General features: G+C 42.5%; 1 protein-coding gene across 2 annotated transcripts in view; it reads left to right on the top strand.

The window, feature by feature from the left end:
- The window catches only part of LOC132387203 (TOG array regulator of axonemal microtubules protein 1), a 75,486-nt gene extending 53,059 nt beyond the window's left edge, over window positions 1–22,427 (top strand). The window contains exons 18-23 of one of the 2 annotated variants that reach the window (XM_059959553.1): window positions 96–208; window positions 8,083–8,284; window positions 11,199–11,418; window positions 12,110–12,196; window positions 21,258–21,307; window positions 21,411–22,427. In XM_059959553.1, coding sequence (XP_059815536.1) covers window positions 96–208; window positions 8,083–8,284; window positions 11,199–11,418; window positions 12,110–12,196; window positions 21,258–21,307; window positions 21,411–21,440 — 702 coding nt within the window. In that variant the 3' untranslated portion in view covers window positions 21,441–22,427. Of the gene's footprint in view, window positions 1–95; window positions 209–8,082; window positions 8,285–11,198; window positions 11,419–12,109; window positions 12,197–21,257 lie in introns of both variants that reach the window. The other variant, XM_059959546.1, reaches the window with a different exon arrangement.
- The last annotated feature ends 1,545 nt before the right edge of the window (window positions 22,428–23,972 follow it).

Below are 23,972 nucleotides of genomic sequence, written 5' to 3'. Positions count from 1 at the left end.
GAGCTTGTGAAATAATTTGCTTATCAGATTTTGTGGTGCTTTAACATTTTTTTATGTTGTTACAATGAATCCAATTGCATTTTTATTTCTGTAAGGGACTTGGAGAAATGCCATTAGATACCCCATCAGCGAAAATTAGACGATATCCAGGTGGTGGAAGTATGCGAGCTTCATCTTGCTCCAGGGAAGTACAAAATTTAACTGGAAGGTATTTACTTTGCACAGTTAACCATTAAAGGAACATAGCGATATAGTAACTGAATTTTTAGTTTAGTCACCATTTCGTGCAATAGTTTTACATGAAAAGCAAATTAATGTAGATGCTTGGAAACCTTTCATTGGTGAAGAATAGTTTTGGGCAATGTCAACTGTTTAATCATTTCCATAGATGTTGCCTGATTGGCTGTGTTACTTCAGCATTTTGTATGTGTTCTGGATTTCCAGCATCTGCAGAATCTGTAGTGTAAATGTAGAACCATTTTCATCAATTTCCAAAAAAAATTGCAGAAATCCCGGCAAGCTGAAGTTCAAATGTTGAAAAGGTTCATAATAAAAGTTCAAAGTACATATATGTCACTATATACAACGCAGATAGTCACTTCTTTGCAGGCAATCACAGTAAGTACAAGACATACAATAAAATCATTGAAAGACCACATAAGACAGGCAGCAACCAATGTACAAAAAAAAGCAACAAACTATGCAAATATAAAATGAAAGAAATAATAATGATAAATAACTAAGCAATAAATATCAAAAACATGAGATAAAGAGTCCTTGACAGTGAATCCATTGATGGGATGAGTGAAGTTATCCCCTCTAGTTCAAGAGCCTGATGGTTGAGGGGTAATAACTGTTCCTGAACCTGGTAGTGCATGTCCTGGGGCATATGTACTTTCTTCCTGAAGGCAGCAGTGAGAAGAAAGCACAGCTTGGGTGGTGTCTGATGGATACTGCTTTCCTGCAACAGCATACCAAGTAGAGGTGCTCAGTGTTGAGGAGGGGTTTATCGATGATAGGACTGGACCATATCCACAACTTTTTGTAGGTTTTCTGTACAAAAGCATTGGTGTTTCCAAACCAGGCTGTAATAAAACTTGTCAATATGGTCTCCACCACACATCTATAGAAGTTTGTCAAAGCTTTAGATGACATGCCGAATCTTCACAAACTTCTAAGAAAGTAGAGATGCTGCTGTGCTTTCTTCATAATGGCACTTGCAGGCTAGTCTCAGGACTGAAATGATAATACCAAGGAATTTAAAGTTGCTGACTTGTCGAACTGTTTTGGGGAAATTAGGTGGGAGTGAGGCAAAGAATTAAAGTGACAGGCAACAGGAAGTTGAGATAATCGTTGTGCATCATGCAGACCATGTTCCACAGAGCAATCACACAAACTGTGTTTGGTTTCCATATGAACTAAGTAAAAGAAATAAAAGAAGAGCATCAAGATGGCGGCGTAACGCAGCTTGCAGCGGCCACTCCGGAGCTGATATGTTATTTGTTAAACGGGGTGCCGTGCGCAATCCTAATTAATGAAAAACGGACATGGGAGCACGGAGGAACATCTGGAAATCTCCAGGAAGGCCCTCTTCGTTGCTGCTGCTGCTGTGAGGTCCAGGTCTCTGCTGAGAAGAACGGGCCCCCAGTCCTCAGAGTCACGTTGGCGGGGGCGTCTTAATATGCTTGGCAGAGGATGGTGCTCAGAAGAGCTGTGCCGGAGGGGATGGTCGAGGCTCGGAGTTTCGATGGACTCGGAGTCCGCTGAGGTCAGGTCGCTTTCAGTGTGTTCTGTGTCTGCGAGGCTGGGTTCGACAGAGCTTTCATTGTGTGCTGCGTCTGCGAGGCTGAGTTGGGCGGCGCCGTTGAAGTCCATAGCGGGGGTATTCCCTTCTGCTGCCGGCGTGGGATGACGAGTCTATCGGGACCCTGAGGGCTTGTGGAAATTGTGTGGTGGTTTCTTTCGAACTTATAGTCTTTTAACATCTTTGGACTATTTTTACAGTGCCCATGGTCTGTTTTTTTTATCAAATTATGGTATTGTTTGCACTGTTGTAACTATGTGGTTTTGTGCAGGTCTTGTAGCTTTAGTTTTTGGTCTTGTTTTGTTGGTGGGTTTGGAGCTCCTTTCCGGGGAACACGCTAAGATGGTAGCGCGATATTAATATGCAGCAGCCTCTCCGGACTCTGGATTGGGGATTGCCAAACGTTATGTGGATTTTCTGGTGTAGTCTGTTTTGTTGTGTGCTTTTGTGATACCATTCTGGAGGAACGTTGGCTCATTTTTTAACTGCATTGCATTTGTGGTTTTTAAATGACAATAAACTGAATCTGAATCTGAAAAAAAATACAAATGAAACACAGTTTAACGCGGCGATATATCTGGTAGAGGCATTGTTTTGAATATGTTGAAAATTATGGAAGATGTTAAATTGACTTGGTAGGTTACAATGGGACATTGAGAGGAAACAGCTGGGCTAAGAAATAGCTGATGGAGTTGAATCCAGGAGAGTGAAGTGATTCACTTTGGAAGATTGAAATTGAAGGCAGAATACAGGGTTAATTGCAGGATTCTTAGCAGTGTGGGGAAACCGAGGAATCTTAGTTTCCATGTTCATTATATCCATCAAAGTTACTGTGCACGTTGGTCTGGTTGTTAATATGGTGTATGGCAGATTTGTTGGGAGGGGATTGAGTTGAGGAACCACAAGGCAATGTTACAGAACCCTGGTTAGACCACACTTGGAATATTGTGTTCCATTCTCTTCACCTCATTATTGGAAAGATGTGGAAGCTGTAGAGAGGGTGCAGAGGAGATTTACCAGGATGCTACGTGGTAGAGAGTGTGTCTTATGAGGATAGATTGAGAAAGCTAGGGCTTTCCTTTTTGGAGTGAAGGAGGATGAGAGGTGACTTCATAGAGGTGTACAAGATGATTATAGACATAGTTTGAGTGCACAGACAGAGACAAAAATGGCTAATGTGAGGGGGCATAATGTTAAAGTATTGGGAGGAAATATAGGAGGGATGTCAGAGGTACATTTTTTACTCAGTGTATGAGTGCATGGAACACTGACTGGGTTGGTGATGGAGGCAGGTACATTAGGGACATTTAAGAAACTCTTAGATAGGCACATGGATGAAGGTGGGGACAACATTGTGGGCTGAAGGGCCTGTACTGTGCTGTACTGTTCTATGAACTATGAATTTGGGGCTGGTATAATGGACAGTGAGGATGAGAACATTCTGCCCTAGTTTTGGACTTTGGAAGGAGGAAAGAGAACAAAATTACAGGAAACAAAACAAAAATAGTTGAGGGCCTAGCAAATCTGGTGGAGGAGGAACCACAATTATTAATAAAAAGGGCATATAAGCATTACAGTTAAGGAAGGTAGCGTCATCAGAACAGACTCGATAAAGAACATGAAACTAGCAAAGTTGTTGCCTTAGGTACTTAAGGGAAGCAGTGTGACAGGATGTATATTCAAATTATTATTCTGTAAAATATAAATCCAGTTGCTTTAGCTCCTCTGTGAGTTGCATTTATTAATATTTTACATTTACCGGAATATATGATATTGTAGCGGTGTGCTACACGCAGCGCTAAAATTACGACACGGAGTCGGTAACTGCAGTCAAAGGAAAAACTTTATTCGAAATCCTCAGCCTCACTTTTAAGCCTCCCTCAACCTGCCCCCCGTGGCGCAGAGGCTCCAAAGCTCTGTGCTCGCAAACCCCCGTAGGCTATCTAATTGTGAGCCGGTTCGGATGTGCCAGGAAATGGGTTGCCACATAACCCCCCCCCAGAACCGGCAATACACCCCCCAATGTCCACAGTCTGGGCCAGAACCTGCTTGGGAGGTAGGCCTCTGCGTGAGGTGCCGGAAACTCGGCCGGTTGCGCCAGGTCCACATGGGCCGGTTTGAGGCGATCCACCGTGAAAACCTCTTTCCCCCCAATGTCCAGCACGAACGTGGACCGGTTGTTCCGGAGCACCATAAACGGCCCCTCGTATGGCCGCTGCAGCGGTGGCCGATGCCCGCCCCTTCGTACAAACACAAACTTACAGTTCTGCAGGTCTTTGGGTACGCAGGTCGGGTTCCGCCCGTGCTGTGAAGTGGGTATGGGGGCCAGGTTACCAAGCTTCTCGTGTAGTCTGCCCAGGACTGCTGCGGGATCTTCCTCTTGCCCCCGTGGGGCTGGTAGGAACTCCCCGGGGACGACCAGGGGCACGCCGTATACCAACTCGGCCGACGAGGCGTGCAGGTCGTCCTTGGGCGCTGTGCGGATGCCGAGTAGGACCCAGGGAAGCTCGTCCGCCCAGTTGGCTCCTCGCAGGCGGGCCATGAGGGCCGACTTCAGGTGACGGTGGAAACGCTCCACTAGCCCGTTCGACTGTGGGTGGTAGGCAGTTGTGTGGTGCAGCTGAGTCCGCAAAAGGCTGGCCATAGCTGACCACAGGCTGGAGGTGAACTGGGCGCCTCTGTCGGAGGTAATGTGGGCCGGTACACCGAAGCGAGATATCCAGGTGGTGATCAGGGCTCGGGCGCAAGATTCGGAGGTGGTGTCGGTGAGCGGGACCGCCTCTGGCCATCTTGTGAACCGGTCCACGATAGTCAGGAGATGCCGCGCTCCGCGCAACACTGGCAGGGGGCCCACGATATCCACATGAATGTGGTCGAACCGCCGGTGGGCGAGATGGAACTGCTGCGGTGGGGCTTTGGTGTGCCGCTGCACCTTGGCCGTCTGGCAGTGCATGCACGTTTTGGCCCATTCACTGACCTGTTTGCGGAGTCCGTGCCAAACGAACCTGCTGGAAACCATCCGGACAGTTGTCCGGATGGAGGGATGCGCCAAGTTATGAATGGAGTTGAAAACACGGCGCCGCCAGGCTGTTGGGACGACGGGACGGGGCTGGCCGGTGGCGACGTCACAGAGTAGGGTCCTCTCACCCGGGCCTACAGGGAGGTCCTGGAGCTGCAAACCAGAGACTGCGGTCCTGTAACTCGGAATCTCCTCATCCGCCTGCTGCGCCTCTGCCAGTGCCTCAAAGTCTACCCCTTGGGAAAGGGCATGAACGGTAGGGCGAGAGAGCGCATCCGCCACAACATTGTCCTTACCCGAGACGTGCCGGACATCCGTCGTGTATTCAGAGATGTAGGACAGGTGGCGTTGCTGGCGGGACGAACAGGGGTCGGACGCTTTCGTAAACGCAAAGGTAAGCGGTTTGTGGTCCGTGAACGCAGTGAAGGGCCGACCTTCTAGGAAGTACCTGAAATGCCGGATTGCCAGGTAGAGCGCCAACAGTTCCCGGTCGAAAGCACTGTACTTGAGCTCGGGTGGCCGCAGGTGTTTGCTGAAAAACGCCAGGGGTTGCCAGCGACCTGCGATGAGTTGCTCCAGCACCCCACCGACTGCCGTGTTAGATGCGTCCACTGTGAGGGCGGTAGGGGCGTCCATTCTGGGATGTACTAGCATTGCTGCGTTCGCCAAAGCTTCCTTCGTTTGAACGAAAGCGGCGGCGGTCTCCTCGTCCCAGGTAATGTCCTTGCTCGGACCTGACATCAGGGCGAACAGGGGGCGCATGATCCGGGCAGCTGAAGGGAGGAAGCGGTGGTAGAAATTGACCGTACCTACAAATTCCTGAAGGCCTTTGATCGTGGTGGGTCGGGGAAAGTGGCGGACCGCATCTACCTTAGCGGGCAGAGGGATTGCCCCGTCTTTAGTAATCCTGTGGCCCAGGAAGTCAATGGTATCGAGTCCGAACTGGCATTTGGCGGGGTTGATTGTAAGACTGTACTCACTCAGTCGGGCGCAGAGTTGACGGAGGTGGGACAGATGCTTCTGACGACTGCTGCTGGCTATGAGGATGTCGTCCAAATAGATGAACGCGAAGTCCAGGTCCCATCCCACCGCGTCCATTAACCGCTGGAACGTCTGTGCGGCATTCTTCAGGCCGAACGGCATGCGAAGGAACTCGAAAAGGACAAACGGGGTGATGAGAGCCGTTTTGGGCTGCTGTGAACTGCGGTGCCAGAACCGATGGGAAATCCGCCAGGACCCTGGTGAAGTCGTTGTCAGACAGTGTGATGGAGCCGAGGTGTGGGGCTGGCAACTGGGCTGCACCCAGGGAGAACGTCTGAACGGTCTCGGCGTGTACCAGTCTCTTCCTGGGCAGGTCGACCAGGAGGCTGTGAGCTCGCAAAAAATCCGCACCCAGAAGCGGTTGGGCTACGGCGGCCAGTGTGAAGTCCCACGTGAACTGGCTGGAGCCGAACTGTAGCTGCACCTGACGGGTGCCATAGGTCCTTACTGTGCTGCCATTCACGGCCCTCAGGGAGGGACCTGGTGCCCTGCTGCGGGTGTCGTAACTCGTCGGAGGTAAAACACTGATCTCGGCCCCAGTATCAACCAAAAACCGGCGTCACGACCTTCTATCCCACACATACAGGAGGCTATCCCGATGGCCAGCTGCCGTAGCCATCAGCGGCGGCTGGCCCTGGCGTTTCCCGGGAACTTGCAGGGCGGGCGACAATGGCAGGCTTCTGCGCCCCATCTCTGGTGGTAGAAGCACCAGTGTTCATTGGGCCGGGGGTTGGCGGGCTCCGCGGCCGGGCCTGGACTGGTTTGCTGCTGGGAGCGTGGCTGGGAGATCTGTGCGATGGACGCCCCACTCACCTTTTTGGTGTTCCACAGCAAGTCCGCCCGGGCTGCCACCTTCCGGGGGTCACTGAAATCCGCATCGGACAGCAGCAGGTGTATGTCCTCGGGCAGCTGCTCCAGGAATGCCTGCTCAAACATGAGGCAGGGTGTGTGTCCGTCGGCGAGAGACAACATCTCATTCACTAAAGCCGATGGAGGTCTGTCACCCAAGCCATCCAGGTGCAGTAAACGGGCAGCCCGCTCGCGCCGTGAGAGTCCGAAAGTCCTGAGGAGCAGGGCTTTGAATTCCGTGTACTTGCCGTCTGCCGGGGGCGACTGTAAGAACTCCGCGACCTGGGCCGCTGTGTCCTGGTCGAGGGAGCTCACCACGTAGTAGTAGCGGGTGTCTTCTGAGGTGATCCGGCGAACGTGGAATTGGGCTTTGGCTTGCTGGAACCATAGGTTCGGTCGCTGTGTCCAGAAACCCGGCAGTTTCAACGAAACCACATGAACAGAGGCGGCGTCGGTCATTTCTGGTCCAAAAATCGTTTGGACCGTCGGGGTCACCAATTGTAGCGGTGTGCTACACGCAGCGCTAAAATTACGACATGGAGTCGGTAACTTCAGTCGAAGGAAAAACTTTATTCGAAATCCTCAGCCTCACTTTTAAGCCTCCCTCAACCTGGCCCCCCGTGGCGCAGAGGCTCCAAAGCTCTGTGCTCGCAAACCCCCGTAGGCTATCTAATTGTGAGCCGGTTCGGATGTGCCAGGAAATGGGTCGCCACAATATGTTGTTTTAAATATTTTATTCTCTAATTTGGACTTGCATCTTTAGTTGAACTGTGCTTAAATAAGATCATATGACAGATAACATGAAACTCCAACTCCAGACATCATAATTAGTTGGGTATTCTTGTTCTTTCTAATCTTCTGCTTAAAATAAAATCTGCTGGTTTAAATTTGGTTTATCTTATACATACTATAAATGTTAAATGTTTTATCATATTGGTCAATTTTTGTTAGGAACTACAAAAATTTAAACAAGGCTGGCTTACATCTATAATGCAGGTGAAAACAGAAAGGCACAACAACAATAGTAGATATCCCATCTAACTTTCAGAAACATAGTATTTTTGAGAATGTGCACTAGTGTGTAATCTCTTTTGTAGTTCTTGATTAAGCTTCTATTACAATTATTAGTCATCATTCAAGCAACCAGCAGTGGAGGTAGAGTTATGCAGACTATGCACTGAAGGTGGTATTCTGAAAGGGAAATCATATTGTCCCTTCAATATCAAAATAATTAATGTATAGAGTCAAATCTGCAGTTTCTCTTTGGAAAGGAAAACCTTTTCTATATGCATTTATTATTTTAATTTCTTTCTACAAAAACCTGCCTTCAAATTTTATTTGTATGATTGTAGATTTTAATTTGTAACAGGGATATCACAGATGCAGTAATGAATTTACGTGATTACACATGGAAACCATCTCCACGAAACTTGATGGAAAATGCAGAATACCTGAAAGAAATAACTGGTCTTTTGAGTGCAAAGGACTTTCGGGATCGTAGCCGAGGGATTGAACAGTTATTAACAGATTGTCAAAACAACCAAGAACTTGTTATTGTGAACATCGTTAAGGTAATGTAGGGGTAATCATTATGTAAGTTTCTGTGATATGACTGATTGAGATATTTCTGCTTTCCAGATTATTATCTAGTTTTAAAGTAATGTGTGTTTCTGTGGTTGAGATGGTGGAGGGAAAGATGTTGAGATAGGAAGTGGAATAAGAAAGTAAGAATCTGCTGCTATATGTTCTATTAATTGCAGAGTTTTTTTTAGATAATTTTTTTTTAAATCTCATTAAATGTCAAAGTATTATTAACTGACTCATGCTCATTACGAATTTGGTTTCAATTTCATAAGTTTTTTACTCTGAAAAACTTTGTTCTTGATAGCCCTATTTTACTTAATTTTTTTTTCAAACCTTCTTTGACGGATCAAGCTTTTAGCATATGGAAAAGGAAAGATATAAAATGTTTTCGTGATCTTTTTTTTGAAGGTAGTTTGATGTCTTTCGACTAACTTTCCAACAAATTTAAGTTACCTAAATCTAATTTTTTTAGATATTTACAAATCAGAAATTTTTTACATAAAGTTCTACCATCTTTCCCCAATTCAACTTCGATGGATTTCTCACATTTGATTTTTACCTTAAATCCTTGTCAGAAGGGATTAGTGGCTTTTATTTATAATATGATTATGAAGATACAACCAGAAATATCAGGTAGAATTAAACAAGAATGGGAAAAAGAACTTCAATATAATATATCAACAGAAAAATGGGAAAAAATTTTACAAATGGTTAATTCTTCTTCTATATGTGCTAAACATGCTTTAATACAATTTAAAATTGTACATAGAGCTCATATGTCTAAAGATAAGCTTGCTCGATTCTATTCTCATATTAACCCTCAATGTGACAGATGTCATTCAGATGTGGCTTCATTGACCCACATGTTTTGGTCATGTCCCACTTTACATAACTATTGGAAGGACATATTTGCTACCATTTCCTCAATTTGGAATATCGATTTACAACCTCATTTTATTACTGCAATTTTTGGTATACCAAATGAGGATGGTAATCGACTTTCCCCTTCAATTAGACGAATGATTGCTTTTGTAACATTAATGGCCAGAAGATCTATATTACAAAATTGGAAAGAAGTAAATCCTCCTACCACGTTTCAGTGGTTCTCTCAAACTATTTCTTATCTGAGCTTGGAAAAAATTAGAAGCACTATTTTTGACTCATCAATTAAATTTGAAGAAACTTGGGGACCGTTCATTCGACATTTTCATATGAATTAATTTGGCCTCTTCCAGACCTTCTCTCTGCTTATTCTTGTTCAGGTATGGAGTTCCGGAGTTTTTGACACTATCATATACATATAAACTGTTATTATTGCCCATGTTAGTTTAGTTTAGTGTTTTCTTTTCTCTCAATATATATTTTTTCTTGTATTTTTTATTTTTTTTTCTTTTGATGATTATTTTTATTTTTTTCATATATAATTATAGGCTTGATTGATTAATGTACTATTTTTTGTTGATATTTAATAGGATATTGTTATCTTATTATTAATGCAATTTCAAGTCTATTGCACTTATAACCTATTCATTATTATGTTATGTTTTTTTTATATATATGAAACTCAATAAAAAGATTGAAAAAGAAAAGAAAAGAAAAGACTCATGCTACTTGTTCCACAAACCTCATTAATTGCAGAGGTTATGTTCAGCAATGTCCATGAATAACAAATTTTGCAAGTAATTTTGGCCTAATTAAACTGAACTATTCTAATGCCCATTTACCAAAAAAACTGGAATAATACCAAAATAAGCTATTAAATATGCAATGTTTTTTTAAAATATTGATAATAGAAATATGGAAGGGTATACTATCTATGCGGGTTCATAAACAATTAGGCAATAAACTGGAATCTGTGAGCCAGCTTTATTAATAGTGACTGGGAGTAAACTGTTATAGTGGTAGGTTATACATTTGATCTAGTAACCGTTGAAATAAGCATGAACCATATATATTGATTCATACCAGCGGTAATAAGTTTTCAAATCACTAGTTTTTAAACAAAAACTGCTCTCTTTTAGAACAGCAGCTGCCATGTTGCACAACAGGAAACCACTTAATACAACAGATCCAGAAATTGATAATATTTGTACTGATAACCACATATGCAATTTTTCATAATGTTTCATGGATACTGGTTGATAATAGTTAAAGCTACAAATGACAAACTTGTGAATAACAAGGAATGAGTTTACATTCCAATTACATAATCCTGCCTTCACAACTGGATCTGTATTTGTGCATTTATAATACAGTTCTGATTTTACTGCTTTAATTACTCATAAAATGTGGTCTGATCATCTAAGTTCAATAATAGACAAACACAATCTGCCTGAACTAATAACACAAACAATTATACTTTTTATGTCTTTATTGAACACATTGCTTAATCATTCACAGTCCAAGTTGTGCTACAAGGTGCGGGGAAAAAAACAACTGAGACTTTTGCACAGTACTGTATATGGAAAGATTTAGTGGGCTGTGGGCAGAAGGGGCTCGCTCACTGAGCAATACAGTTTGCATGGATGAAACTAGAACTAGAGGTCATAGGTTAAGGATGAAAGGTGAAATATTTAAGAAAGAACCTGAGGAAGAACAACCTCACTCAGAGGGTGCCAGCAGAGGTCATGAATGCAGGTTCATTTGCAACACTTAAGAGAAGTTTGGATAGGTACATGGATGAGGGTATGGTGGGCTGTGGTCCAGGTGTAGGTAGTAGATGGGACTTGGAAGAAAAGCAAATTGGACCTGAGTAGATAAGCTGAAGGATCTGTTTCTGTACTGTAGTGTTCTGTGACTATATTCTGCAGCTGATGAGATTTAAATGTGTTGAGATAAAGTGGGGTTGTTAGCAGATATCTAATGAAAATATAAAGTGATATGGTTACCTTTCTCATCTAGATATTTGATGCCTTCAAACCTCGATTGCATGATTCCAACAGCAAGGTGAATCAAATGGCATTAGAAGCCATGCAGAAAATAATCCCATTATTGAAGAATAATCTTGCTCAAGTTTTGAATATACTTATTCCTGCTATTGTAGACAATAATCTGAATTCTAAGAATCTTGGGATTTATAATGCTGCCATCAATGTTATTCATGCCTTCGTTCAACATATAGGTATGTAGAATTGATATTTGAGATGTCTGTCCTGTAATCAAATTCATGTCTGTGAAAATTTGTCTCCAGGTATTTGCAGACAAGAATATGTTTGGAGATTGTCATTGTCTTACTACAATAACATGAATCATTTGGTTTGAGCACATCTTTTTCACTAAGTGTAATCTGGTTTTATTCTCACTTGACTAAATTAAGAATAGAAAATATTGGAAGTCAGGCAACTTCTATGGAAAGGGAAAAGAGTTGAGGCTTTGGGTCTTCATTTCCCTTTCTCATTTCTGACAAGCCAAAGATTTGTTGAAGATCGTTTTTAAATCTCCATTAATGGTGTTTAAAGATTATCAGTAAAAGTTACTATTCTCCCAGCTTTTACCTAAAAGGGTAAATTGCTAAATAAAATTTATTTAAAAAGCACAGAAAATCTTATAATTTCCAAATGGGTCACGCATCATTTCTAGAGAAACAGGTTTAATAGTTGGGGATGATAATCTTTCATTGTAATCGAACTGTTATCAATTTTATTTTCTTGCTGTGCAGGTGTTGGCTATTTCCAGAATTTTCTGTTTTGTATTTTAGATTTCCAACACCTGAAACTATTTCTTAGTGTTTCAATGTAAATTACTTAGAGTTAAAATATGAAAATAATATAAATGCAAATCCTATCTTTAAATATTTTAATTATTGTATTCAGATAATTTGCAGCTGCTTCAGCATTTCTGCAACAAGGCTCAATTCCTGAATGGAAAAGCAAAACAAGACATGACTGAGAAGCTTGCAGGTGAGGTATATTTCTCTTCGATTACAATTCACCAGGAAGGAAAACAAGGTAGTGAATAAATACCCAGTATTGTGTATCTGCACTTGTAATTTGCCATTATGATGAATGGAATCTGTGCAGTTCCCTTTTCTCCTCAACAGCTGATTTCAGGATGTGTCATGGCTATTCCATGGCAGCAATGAGTTGATCTCCATTATAAAGTGAGTATGTCCTCTCCAAGATGTATGAAACATTGAAAGCATTTCCCATTTTGGTGCTATAAACTACTTGATCAAATACTATCTAGTTATTTCAGCTGTTGACACTTAAATACAAACAACCATTCTAGAAGATTCTTTAAGGAAAGATTAAACTGGTCACATTGATTTAACTGCATTATTCCAAGGGCTTTTGATTGGCTTCAAACAATGTTTTCAGCCACTGAAAATTTATCATAAATTTGCTTTTTGAATAACTAAATTTTGTGGAGAGGGAATTTTGTAAGGAACAGTTTCTTTTAAGCTCCATTATTGCAATGACACGCCAGCAATTTATCCACCTCTGTCTTGAGGTATAAACCAGGTACTATAGACCCGTAAATTAGTTGTAAATACCTTTTTGTGACTTTAATATGGTCTGGAAATGATTATTATAAAGATATGGATTAATTAAGGAAATGCAATTTGTATTTGTAAAATAACATTGATTATTTAAGGAAAATACTGATGTATGAAAATACTGATGATGAGTGGAATTCGTAGAATCACAGGAAAATGTCATGTAGGAGGCGGTCATTCAACCTGGTTAAAGATGGCTCTCCAATGTGATCGTATCTTCCAGCACTAGATTGGTAATGCTACAGTTTATAGAACTGCAAATACATATGCAAGTACTGTTTAATTGTGATGAGCGTTCCTGCCTCTTAACACCCTTTCATCATCCCTTTTTGTTGCTTCCTCAAAAAATGTAATGACATTAGTCTCACAATATTTCAATGTGTACCAGACAATTGATTTTATTTTTTACATCCTTCATTTGTGTGAGGAGTAAAAACCTTTATGTTACATCTGTCTGTATGTGCAAATTATAGTAATTTGTAAAAAAAAAAGTATGTACAGTATGATATACAACAGAACAGTCAATAGAGCCTTAGAAATACAATTGTGTCACCATAAATTAATCAGTCTGATGGCCTGATTTTAATACTGTGGTACTGTTTCTCAGATAGTAGCAGCTGGAACAGTTGGCTGTTGGGTTGACTCGGGTCTTCAATGATCCTTCAGCCCTTTTTATGCACCTGTCTTTGTAAATGTCCTGAATAGTGGGAAGTTCACATCTACAGATGTGCTGGCCTGTCCACACCACTCTCTGCAGAGCCCTGCGATTGGGGGAAGTAACGTTCCCATACCAGACAGTGATGTAGCCAGTCAGGATGCTCTCAATTATGCCCCTATAGAAAGTCCTTAGGATCTGCGGACTTATGCTGAACTTCTTCAACCGTCTGAGGTGAAAGAGGCGCTGTTGTGCTTTTCTCACCACACAGTTGGTATGTACAGGCCAAGTAAGATCCTTGGTGATCTGTATACTGAGAAACTTGAAGCTGTTCACCCTTTCAGCTCCAGATCCATTGATGTCAATAGAGGGTGAGACTGTCTCCTTTCCCCCTTTAGTCCACAACCAGTTCCTTTGTTTTTATGACATTGAGGGAGAGGATGCTTTCCTGACACCACTATGTCAGGGTGATGACTTCTTCTCTGTAGGCTGCCTCATTATTATTTGAGATGAGGCCAATCTGCAAATCTAATTTGCAGGTTGAAGCAATGGCTGGAGACACAGTCATGGGTATACAGAGAGTAAAGGAGGGGGCTTAGGACACCGCCCTGGGGGGCTCCTGTATTGAGGGTTAGAGGGGCAGAAGTGAGGGAACCCACTCTTACCACCTGCCGACAATCTGACAGGAAGTCCAGGATCCAGCTGCGTAGGACAGGGTGAAGGCTGAGGTCTCTGAGCTTCCTGTCAAGCCTGGGGAGGATATTGGTGTTGAATGCTGAACTGTAGTCCAAGAGCAGCATTCTCACATAAGCATCCCTCTTCTCCAGGTGTGTAAGGACAAGGTGTAGAGCTGCAACTATTGCATCATCTGTCGATCGGTTGGGTTGGTAGGTGAATTGTAGGGGTCCAGTGTGGGTGGTAGCAAGCTGCAGATGTAGTCCTTGACCAGCCTCTCAAAACATTTGCTTGTTATTGAGGTGAGTGTGACAGGATGCCACTCGTTCAGATGTGTTACCTTGGTCTTTTTAGATACAGGGACGATGCTGGATGATTTGAAGCAGACGGTCACCCTACACTGGGTGCCATCCAGTCCCACGCCTCACAGCTGTTCATTCATTGGAAAGACCTGCGTACTTCAGCCTCAGAGATGACCGAGGTGCAGGTCACATTGGCGGCTCTCCTCAGGGTCTCAGTGTTGGCAACATTGAACCAAGTGTAAAAAAGACCTGGCCCAACTGGAAGAAAGGCAGCAATGTTAGCAGCACCATTGTGTTTAGCTTTGAAGTTTGTGATGGTGTGCAGACCTTGCCATAGGCTGCATGTGTTGTCAGTAGGGAGTTGTGTCTGGATCTTGTCCCTATATTGTTTGATGACTTTGTGTAGATTGTAGCTGCATTTCTTGAGTGCTTAGTGGTTACTGGCGGTGAAAGCTCTGTCTCGTTCTGGTGAGTGCAGCGCTTGGAACTGTTGATCCAGGGTTTCTGGTTTGGGTGGACCCTGACTGTTTTTTGGAAGACAACATCCTCGATACACTTCCGGATGAAGCTCGTGACCACTTCTGTGAACTAGGAGACATCCTCATCACAAAAGACATTCCAGTTGAAGTCCAAAGCAGTCCTGTAGCATGGAGACTAATTGGTTGGACCAACAGTGGACAGTTTTAACTATGACCGTCTCTTGTTTCAACTTCTGACTGTACTCAGCAGAAGCAGGTTGAAGGAGTGGTCAGATTCTCAAACGATGGATGGAGGAGTGCTTTGTGAGTGTTGCAGAAGAGAGAGTAGCAGTGGTCGAGTATGTTATCTTTCTCTGTGCTCACCTAGATGTGTTGACAAAACTTTGGAGAGACTTTATTCAGCAATGCTCAATGTCTCTGGTGACAATGAAAGCAGCCTCCATGTGTATAGTCTCCAGGTGCTGATGGTCACGTACCGTTCCTTGACAGCCAGGTCAGTATCAGCCTGTGATGGAATATACATAGCTGTGATAATAATAGCTGTGAACTCTCTAGCAGCCAGAAAGAATCTACACAGCAGCACAAGGTACTCCAGATCTGGGGAACAAAAGGATTTGAGGGCATGCACATTCTGGAGGTTGCAGCAAACATTATTGACCATGAAGCATACCACACCTCCTTTACTCTTCTCAGTGAGGTTTTTAGACTTGTCCACCCAGAACAGAGAGAACCCAAAGGGCTCGATGGTGTGATCTGGTATCATCGACCAGATCGCCATGAAGCACAAAATGTTACATTCCTTTGTTTCCTGCTGATAGGAGATTCTGGCTCCCAGTTCATACAGAGTATTGTCCAGGGACTGAACATTAGCCAGAAGTATGCTCTGGAGCGGCAGCTGATTAGCACACCAACTCAACATCACCAGGACGCCGGCTCTTCTCCCTTGCCACTGGCACTGCTTCCGAGATAGCAGTGGTGTAGTAAATGAGCCTCCCGTGGATTGTGTAAGCAGGGGTACCCAATGTGGAAAAGGCAGCACATTGTGGGTAAATGCCATCTTCCCAATGTTAAGAAGAGTCATTTGATCATATCTGATGTTACTATTTAGCTTCTTGAACAAGAAATGCAAAGGAAATAGCAAAAATTAGCTGTACATTGTAAAATTGATACAGAGCTTGCAACACGGTTACTGTACACAGTTCCATCCAGTTCAAAAACAATAGAAGTTTGCAGCATTGGAGACAGTAATTTAGTGTACTGAGCATACGTTGGCTAAAAAAAATAATCATACCTGGTGTAATCGAGCTTTTGTTTTTCACATTGAGTCATATCCACACTTTCTTAAACATTGTTAGTATTTTTGCTTCTTTCCCCTTTCATCCAGCAAGTTTCAGCCCCTTGTCACTCTCTGAGTAAAGATATTTTTACTCAAATCTGCTCCTGATTACTGACCTCTCAGTTTTTTTCCTTTTGTAATGAAAATTCACCAATCCTGGCAACATCCCCTTGGTATTTTGTTTAACCTCCCTGGTGCTGCCACACCAGTAAGCTGTGGTCTTAACGTTTCAATGTTGAAACAATCTTCCTGCAATTAATAAAAGCCAATATTGCATATGTCTTTAAAATGGAAAATGATGGTAACACCCTGCAGATTAGGAGGCATTAAAAGGGAAACAGTTAATATTCTGGGTTTGGAACCTTCAGAACTAGGCAAGAGGGGAAAATACATTTGTTTTCAGTAGCAGAGAAGCAGAGGTGGGGGAGGGGATGGTAGGACATTGAAAATAAAAGTAGAATTCTATATTCCCTCGTATCCACCTTCACTTTCTATTCTGCTACCACTGGAATCTCTGAACAATCATCTTTTTGTAAAGTTCGTAATATTCTAATTTAATTCTGTTCCTGCATGTTCTCCTCATATGTGCTGTTTTCTTAGTAAAATGGTAGAGGAGTTTGAAAAACATAATGAGCTTATAGTAGACAGTCCAAAGCAAATCACACAATGCTGGAGGATCTTAGCAGGCCAGGCTGCATCTAGGGAAAAGAGTAACCAGTTGACATTTCAGGACTGGAGAGGACGAGGAGAAGTCAGAATAAAAAGTTGGGGGGAGGGGAGGAAGAAGTTCAAGGTGGTAGGTGATAGGTGAAACTGGGAGGGAGTGAAATGAAGAGCTGAGAAGTTGATTGGTGAAAGAGATTAAGGGCTGGAGAAGGGGAATCTGATGGGGGAGGACAGAAGACCATGGAAAAAAGGAAGGGGGAAGAGCACCCGAGGGAGGTGATCAGCAGATGAGGAGATTAGGTGAGATAGGGAAATGGAAATGGGGAACGGTGAAGTTGGGGGGGGGGGAGCAATTACCATAAGTTTGAGAAATCGATGTTCATGCCATCAGGTTGGAGACTACCCAGATGGACTGTCAGGTGTTGCTTCTCCAACTTGAGTGTGGCCTCATCGCTGTAGTAGTGGAGGCTGTGAATAGACATGTTAGAATAGGAATTGGTTATGTTATGTAGGACTAGATGTTAATATCCCTCATTTGCACTCCTGAGACATGCTGCCTAGACTCTGCGGTGTGGCCAAGTGACCAGTGGCATCTTCTGGGTTATCAAGTGGGCGCCCTCTTTCCTCAGTGTTTCGCTGATAGGCCTATGACACCTCCAGAGGGTTCAGCAGTGAATCCTGGCGTCCCAGGCTCACCCCCTAGATGCCATTCACTCACTTGGGGTCCCAGATGGAATCTTTTCTCTTCTTCCAGAGCCACTGACTACCCTTTTCAGCAGCTCTGGAGAGATCTTTGACTGCTTATCGGTGTGTCTTCCCTCACAGTCCCAACTCCCCGAGTAGCATTGATGTTGATGTAGCTAGAAATCCTCTGCAGTGTACTTCGACCGGTCACACCCTTGCTTTCCAGCCATGTTGCTGCATATCGGCTGCAAGCACAGCGTACCTCAGCTTCTTGTGCTCGTAGGCCTCCTCCACTCTATCCTCCCAGGGAACTGTAAGCTTAATGATGTAAACGAGATGGAGTGAGGCCGACCATAGCACAAGGTCTGGTCTGAGGTTGGTTTCCATGATTTCAGTAGGGAAGCAGAGCCTCTGGCCTAAGTCTGCCACCATCTTCCAATCACGTGCCCTGTTGAGCCGCCCAGTGTCTGGTCTTGATGTGGTCTAGCCGCCCGGTGTCTGGTCTTGATGTGGTCTAGCCGCCCGGTGTCTGGTCTTGATGTGGCGAGTCTGGCCTATCCCTCACCTTCCTGGACAAATGCTACTAACGGCCAGTGGGATGAAGGGGGAGGGAGAGCGTTGATGTTCGTCTGCCGACTTTCCAGCACTGCTGCAAGACACTGTAGCACCTGGTTGTGCCGCGAGGTGTATCAGCCTTGAGTGTGGCTTGTGGAATGAGCTTCCAGTAGAAGTGGTAGAGGCAGGTTCTGTATTGTCACTTAAAGTAAAATTGGATAGGTATATGGATAGGAAAGGAATGGAGGGTTATGGGCTGAGTGCGGGCCAGTGGGACTAGGTGAGTGTAAGCGTCAGCACGGACTAGAAGGGCCGAGATGGCCTGTTTCCGTGCTGTAATTGTTATATGATTATATATGGTTTTGCAGCCCACCAGAATGTGTTTTAGTGTTGCAGAAGTTGGGCAGAGGGAGCATGTGGGGTCCTTTCCGTACCACTGGCTGAGATTCATGGGAGATGGCAAGACATCGTAGGCAGCCCTGATGGTGAAGCTCGCTCTGAATGTCTCCATCTCCCCACAGCTCTCTCCAGGAGATCTTTCTTTTCTCCACTCCCTCCCATCTCATCCATTGCCCTTACCTTGCCTGAGTGACAGTCTTACTTTGCCGCCGCCTCCTGCCGACGTATCTCCTACATCTCTGAGATGGAGCAGCCTTGTTCCAGGCTGGTGTACTGTCCCCAAGGCCAAGATCACTCCTCCCTTGCTCCACTTGGCCCATAATGTCCCTGTGCTTGAGTGCCGCCTTTGCTTGCTCGGTTGCTTCTGATGGAGTAGAATTGAAATGGGTGGCCACAAATTCACCTATCACCAAAACTCGTCTACCCCAGATGCCATCTCCCTGGTCCTATATTAATTTATGGAGCACCTGGATAGTAAAAACACTTGCATTAGGATACTGTATATTGGCTACAGCTTTTTTTGAATTTATTTAAATCTTGCAGTCATCCCACAACATGAGGGAGTAAAAATCTTTGTGTTATGACTCCATTGTAATATATAGACATGTGAATTTATAAGTCTAATGGCTTGTAGAAAGAAACTGTCCCATAGCCTGTTCATCCTAGCTTTTTTGCTGCAGTTTGCCAAAACACCAGCAGCTTGAACTGTTTATGGTTGGGGTGACTGGTGACCCCAATGATCTTCCAGGCTGCCTTTATGCACCTGCTGCTGTAATTGTTAAAAATGGAGGAAAGCTAACATCCACAGATGCACTGGGCTGTCTGTACCACTCTCTGCAGTGCCCAGCAATCAAGTTTGGTGCAGTTCCTGTACCAGGCGATGATACAGCCAGTCAGTATGCTCTCAATGGTGCCCCTGTAGAAGGTCTTGAGGATTTGGGGGCTTATGCCGAACTTCTTCAGTTGCCTGAGATTGAAGAGACGCTGTTGTGCTTTTTTTATTTTTTTGCAACATAGCTGATATGTAAATTCCAGGTGAGATCTTTGGTGATAGTATTGCCTTCAATACTATAATTCCAAGCAAACTCATCAACACCTCCCACTACAACTGGATCCTCCTGACTAGAATATCACAAACAACATGAATAGGCAGCAACACCTCTGCCTCAATTATTCTAAACACTGATGCTACATGAGGTTGCACCCTCAGCTCCCTACTCTACTCCCTGAACACTCATTGCTGCATGGTCAGATTCTGCTCCAACTCCATCTACAAGTTTTCATATGATACCACTGTACTGGGCCATATCTCAAATAATGATTGTGTACAGGAAGGAGCTAGAGAACTTAGTAGCATGGTATTATGGTAATCTTTCTCTCAATGTTAACAAAACAGCTGGTCATTGTCTTTGGAAAGTGGGTGTGCATGTGCTCCTGTCTACTTCAAAAGTATTGAGATTGGGAGCTTCAAGTTCCTAGGAATAAACATCACCAATCGCCTGTCGTGGTCCAACCACATGGACACCATGGCCAAGAAGCCCACCAATGCCTCTACTTCTCAGGAGGCTAAAGACATTTGGCATATCCTCATTAACCTTTGCCAATTTTTATCCATGTACCATATAAGCATCCGATCAGGATCTATCCAGATTGGGAATGGCAATTTCTCTGCATATGACCTTAAGAAACCGCAGAGACTTGTGGACGCAGCTCAGCACATCATGGAAGCCAGATTCCTCACAATGGACTCCATTTATACATTTTGCTACCTCAGTAAAACAGCCAGCCTAATCAAGGAGCCCACACAACCCGGAAATTCTCTCTTCTCCCCTCTTCCATTGGGCAGAAGGTACAAAGCCGAAACCATGTACCACCATTCTCAAGCAAAAGAAAATCTGCAGATGCTGGAAATCCAAGCAACACACAAAATGCTGGAGGAACTCAACAGGCCAGGAAAAGAGCATAGTGGATTTTTCGGGCTGAGACCCTCTGCAGGACCTGATGAAGGGCCTTAGCCCAAAACACTGACTATACTCTTTTCAATAGATGCTTCCTGGCTTGCTGAGTTCCTCCAGCATCTTGTGTGTGCTACCACCATTCTCAAGGACATCTCCTATCCAGCTGTTACAGAACAATTGACGCTTCCCTGGAATGATAAGATGCAATCTTGACCTCACAGTCTTGCTTGTTATGATCTTGCACCTTATTATTTATCTGCACTGATGTTGGACAATAGCTGTTAGATTTGATTCTGCATTTTGTTATTGTTTTGCATTGTTTTCTCTGTGTACTGGGTAATGATTTGATCTGTATAAACAGTATCCAAGACTAGCTTTTCACTGCTTCTTGGCACATCACAATAATATTCCAATTCCAAGGATTAAACAGTTACCGACAGTAACAGAAATAGCCCATATGGTTCATGATTGCCTTCTTTTTACTCTTGCAATTAGAAAGGAAATCTGTTTCTTTTATTTGGTCTGGCCTATATGTGAATCTAGAATTTAGTTGTCTCAGTGTTCAGGGACCAATTAGGGGTAAACGGCAAACGCTGGTACAGTTCATATCTCACAAACAGGTTTTAAAAACACTAATGATACTATGTGCAACTGATGAACAAATGCAATGAGTGCCTCACTGAATGTAACAATGGGTTGATGCATTGAATTTAAAATAAAACTGTAATAACAGATTTATTCCTTTTTCCATTTCAGATCTGGTGCCAGATCTTTATATACGAAAACCGCAAATTGTCGAACAAAAGGTTTTGCCAGTTTTGTGGCATCTTCTGGGGAACATGACAAATAGTGGTTCACTTCCTGGTAGCGGAGGAAACATTCGTATTGCTACAGCCAAACTGGCAAAAGTTCTGTTTGAACAAATGGGTCAAAGTTTAATTGATCAAACCCCAACTCAGCCACCACATATTTCAAAGACTTTACGGGACCTGTTAGATTCCACATCCTAAAACCAGAAATCAGCTTCAGAAACATTTTTAGTGAAAGCTAGAGAGCTTATATGTATTCCTATTATGTTTCTGTTGAATGTGCACTTTTCACACATTGAAATGGTTCTATTTTTACAAACAGGAACAAATCTCTGTTTATTTATATATGCTACAAGTTAATACTGGATTTTAAATTCTGCAATTGCAGGTTGGTTTCTGCAGCAGCCATGAATAACATTTACACTAAAATCACTGCAGCTAATCTTGCACTTCTGTACAGTAGGATCTAATAAGCATTTAACACTATCACTATATGGAAAATGTCATTAATTGTAAAAGATGTGGTGCACATCAAATATATGTTTCTAAATTTTTAATCAAGTGTACAGTGTTAACTAATACACCTACAGATCACTATTTAATGCTAAGTTTCTATATCATTGGAGGCTAGGAGAAGGAAGAGTGTAATTGGTAAAGTGCCTTGGCTGGCAGAGTTGAATCAATGTTTATTTTGTATTAGTCCTCCAATATGAAAATGTTTATCTCTCCAATTGTGTATTGTACAGTGTTAATTTTCTCCTGGTTGTAAATTATTTCATTCGCTTGAAAGCTGAACTTAAAATTCTACATTTACACATTGTGCTTAAAATGTTACCAAGGCATGATCAAGATCCCTGCAAGAAAAATATTTTTGTTACAGGTTCTAATACACAATTGTCTTAAAGAAGCATTGATAAATGTATATTCCATATTTTTGAGCATACAAACATATAATCTTGTTTTACCTACCTATTTGTGAAATAATAACTAAAATTCATTTGTGTAATTGTACAGTCAGTTGATAATAGTGCCAGTGCTCTGGTACAGGCAAAAAAGTATGTGCTTCTTGGTAAAATGTTTAAAGGAAGTAAATGACTTTATTTGTTTAAATGCAGTATTATTGATTATTTTTGGTAAATTATTTAAATGTTTATCTGAATTTCTATCTTGATTTGCTGCAGTAGAATTCAGTACAATTCCTTATCTATGGTTGCAATCACAACTCAGTGTATTATCACCATGGTGAGACTAAATACCTTTATATTCATACTTCTGTTGAGTGGTAAGTAGTCATACAATGACTAAGATGAAATACATAGCTTTAACACTTCAGCACTTCTGAAAGATCAAGCACAAAATGTTCTGCACTATATCTCAGTCACTCATATTTTGAGATTTTTATTTATGTACATTTATGATAAGAATTGATCACTTTTGAAAAAGTTCATCAGGCAAAAAAAACACCATTAGTGTTTGGGCAGTAGTATAAATATAAAGCCAGGAAATGTCTAGACTTGTGATAATTAGCTTTTGTTTAATGACAGATGTGGAACTGCTCCATTTGGAAGGTTGCTCTATTAATGTCTCATGAATTTTTTCCTAAAGGGCAGATGGCTAAAATACTTAGAACTGGTATTCTCAATGAATAATCTATACTATAAAGCAGCAATTGTGCTGCTTCACGACAACCCAGGAAAGAGGATGATAGAAAGTGAAAAATTTTAGTTCAAAAGACAGCTTTATATACACGAATCAGGCTGAATGTATAGAAAAATACAGATGTCAGTAAATACTGACCAGACAAAGCAAGTAAAAAGAATGGGGATTAGCAAGTGTAGAATGGTATTTATAATGGTATTAGGGATTTGAGTTCAATTCTGTTGGTGTCTGAAGAGTTCGTACCACATGGGTTTTCTCTGGGTGATCTGGTTTCTTCCCATAGTCCAAAGTTGTATTAGTTAGTAGGTTAATTAGTCAATGTAATTTGTCCTGAGATTAGGGTAATGTTAAATAAGTGAGCTGAAAGGGCGCACAGTGTAACTCTTCTTTAAAAAAAAACTATTTATTTATTTATCTCCACAGCGATTTAAAGGCTTTTGAAATGTACATAACAATAATCAAGTTGTCAGAAGAGTAAAGGGGTTCATTAAGGACAAAACTGGGGATCTATTAGTGGAGACAGAATTTGTGCCTAAGTGTACATTTTGTGTTCATGTTTATCAAGAGGGTATTGACAAAGCTGCCAATGGCAAGCAACTCAATTTAATATTGGCTACAGTGAGAATTCTATAAACAATAATCCAGATGACAATTTTGCAAGTATGAGTAATAAAGGAGAGCACTCCTGCATTTGTCAGAAGGAAATGGTGCTTGACCACTATGATTGTTTTTTACAGCATGGACACAAACTTGTCTAAGACAAGTAAACAATTGTAGCAAATTTTTTTGTTTTATATTGAAAGAATATACATGTACAGGATTCTGTACTGAAACATGCTGTATCTTTTCTTAATTTCACTAGATTTAAGATTATAGAACAAATTTTTGAAATTTACAAATGAGACCAAAATCGCTAAACTGTAATGTTCAGTAAGACTGGCTGTTGGAATAGTAAAACAGATGACAGATATAATTCAATATGGAGAATTGCATGTGGTACCAC

This window comes from Hypanus sabinus, chromosome 2 (assembly GCF_030144855.1).
Source record: "Hypanus sabinus isolate sHypSab1 chromosome 2, sHypSab1.hap1, whole genome shotgun sequence".
In the NCBI taxonomy this organism is placed as follows: Eukaryota; Metazoa; Chordata; class Chondrichthyes; order Myliobatiformes; family Dasyatidae; genus Hypanus; species Hypanus sabinus.
This window is presented reverse-complemented; position numbering and strand designations above follow the sequence as displayed.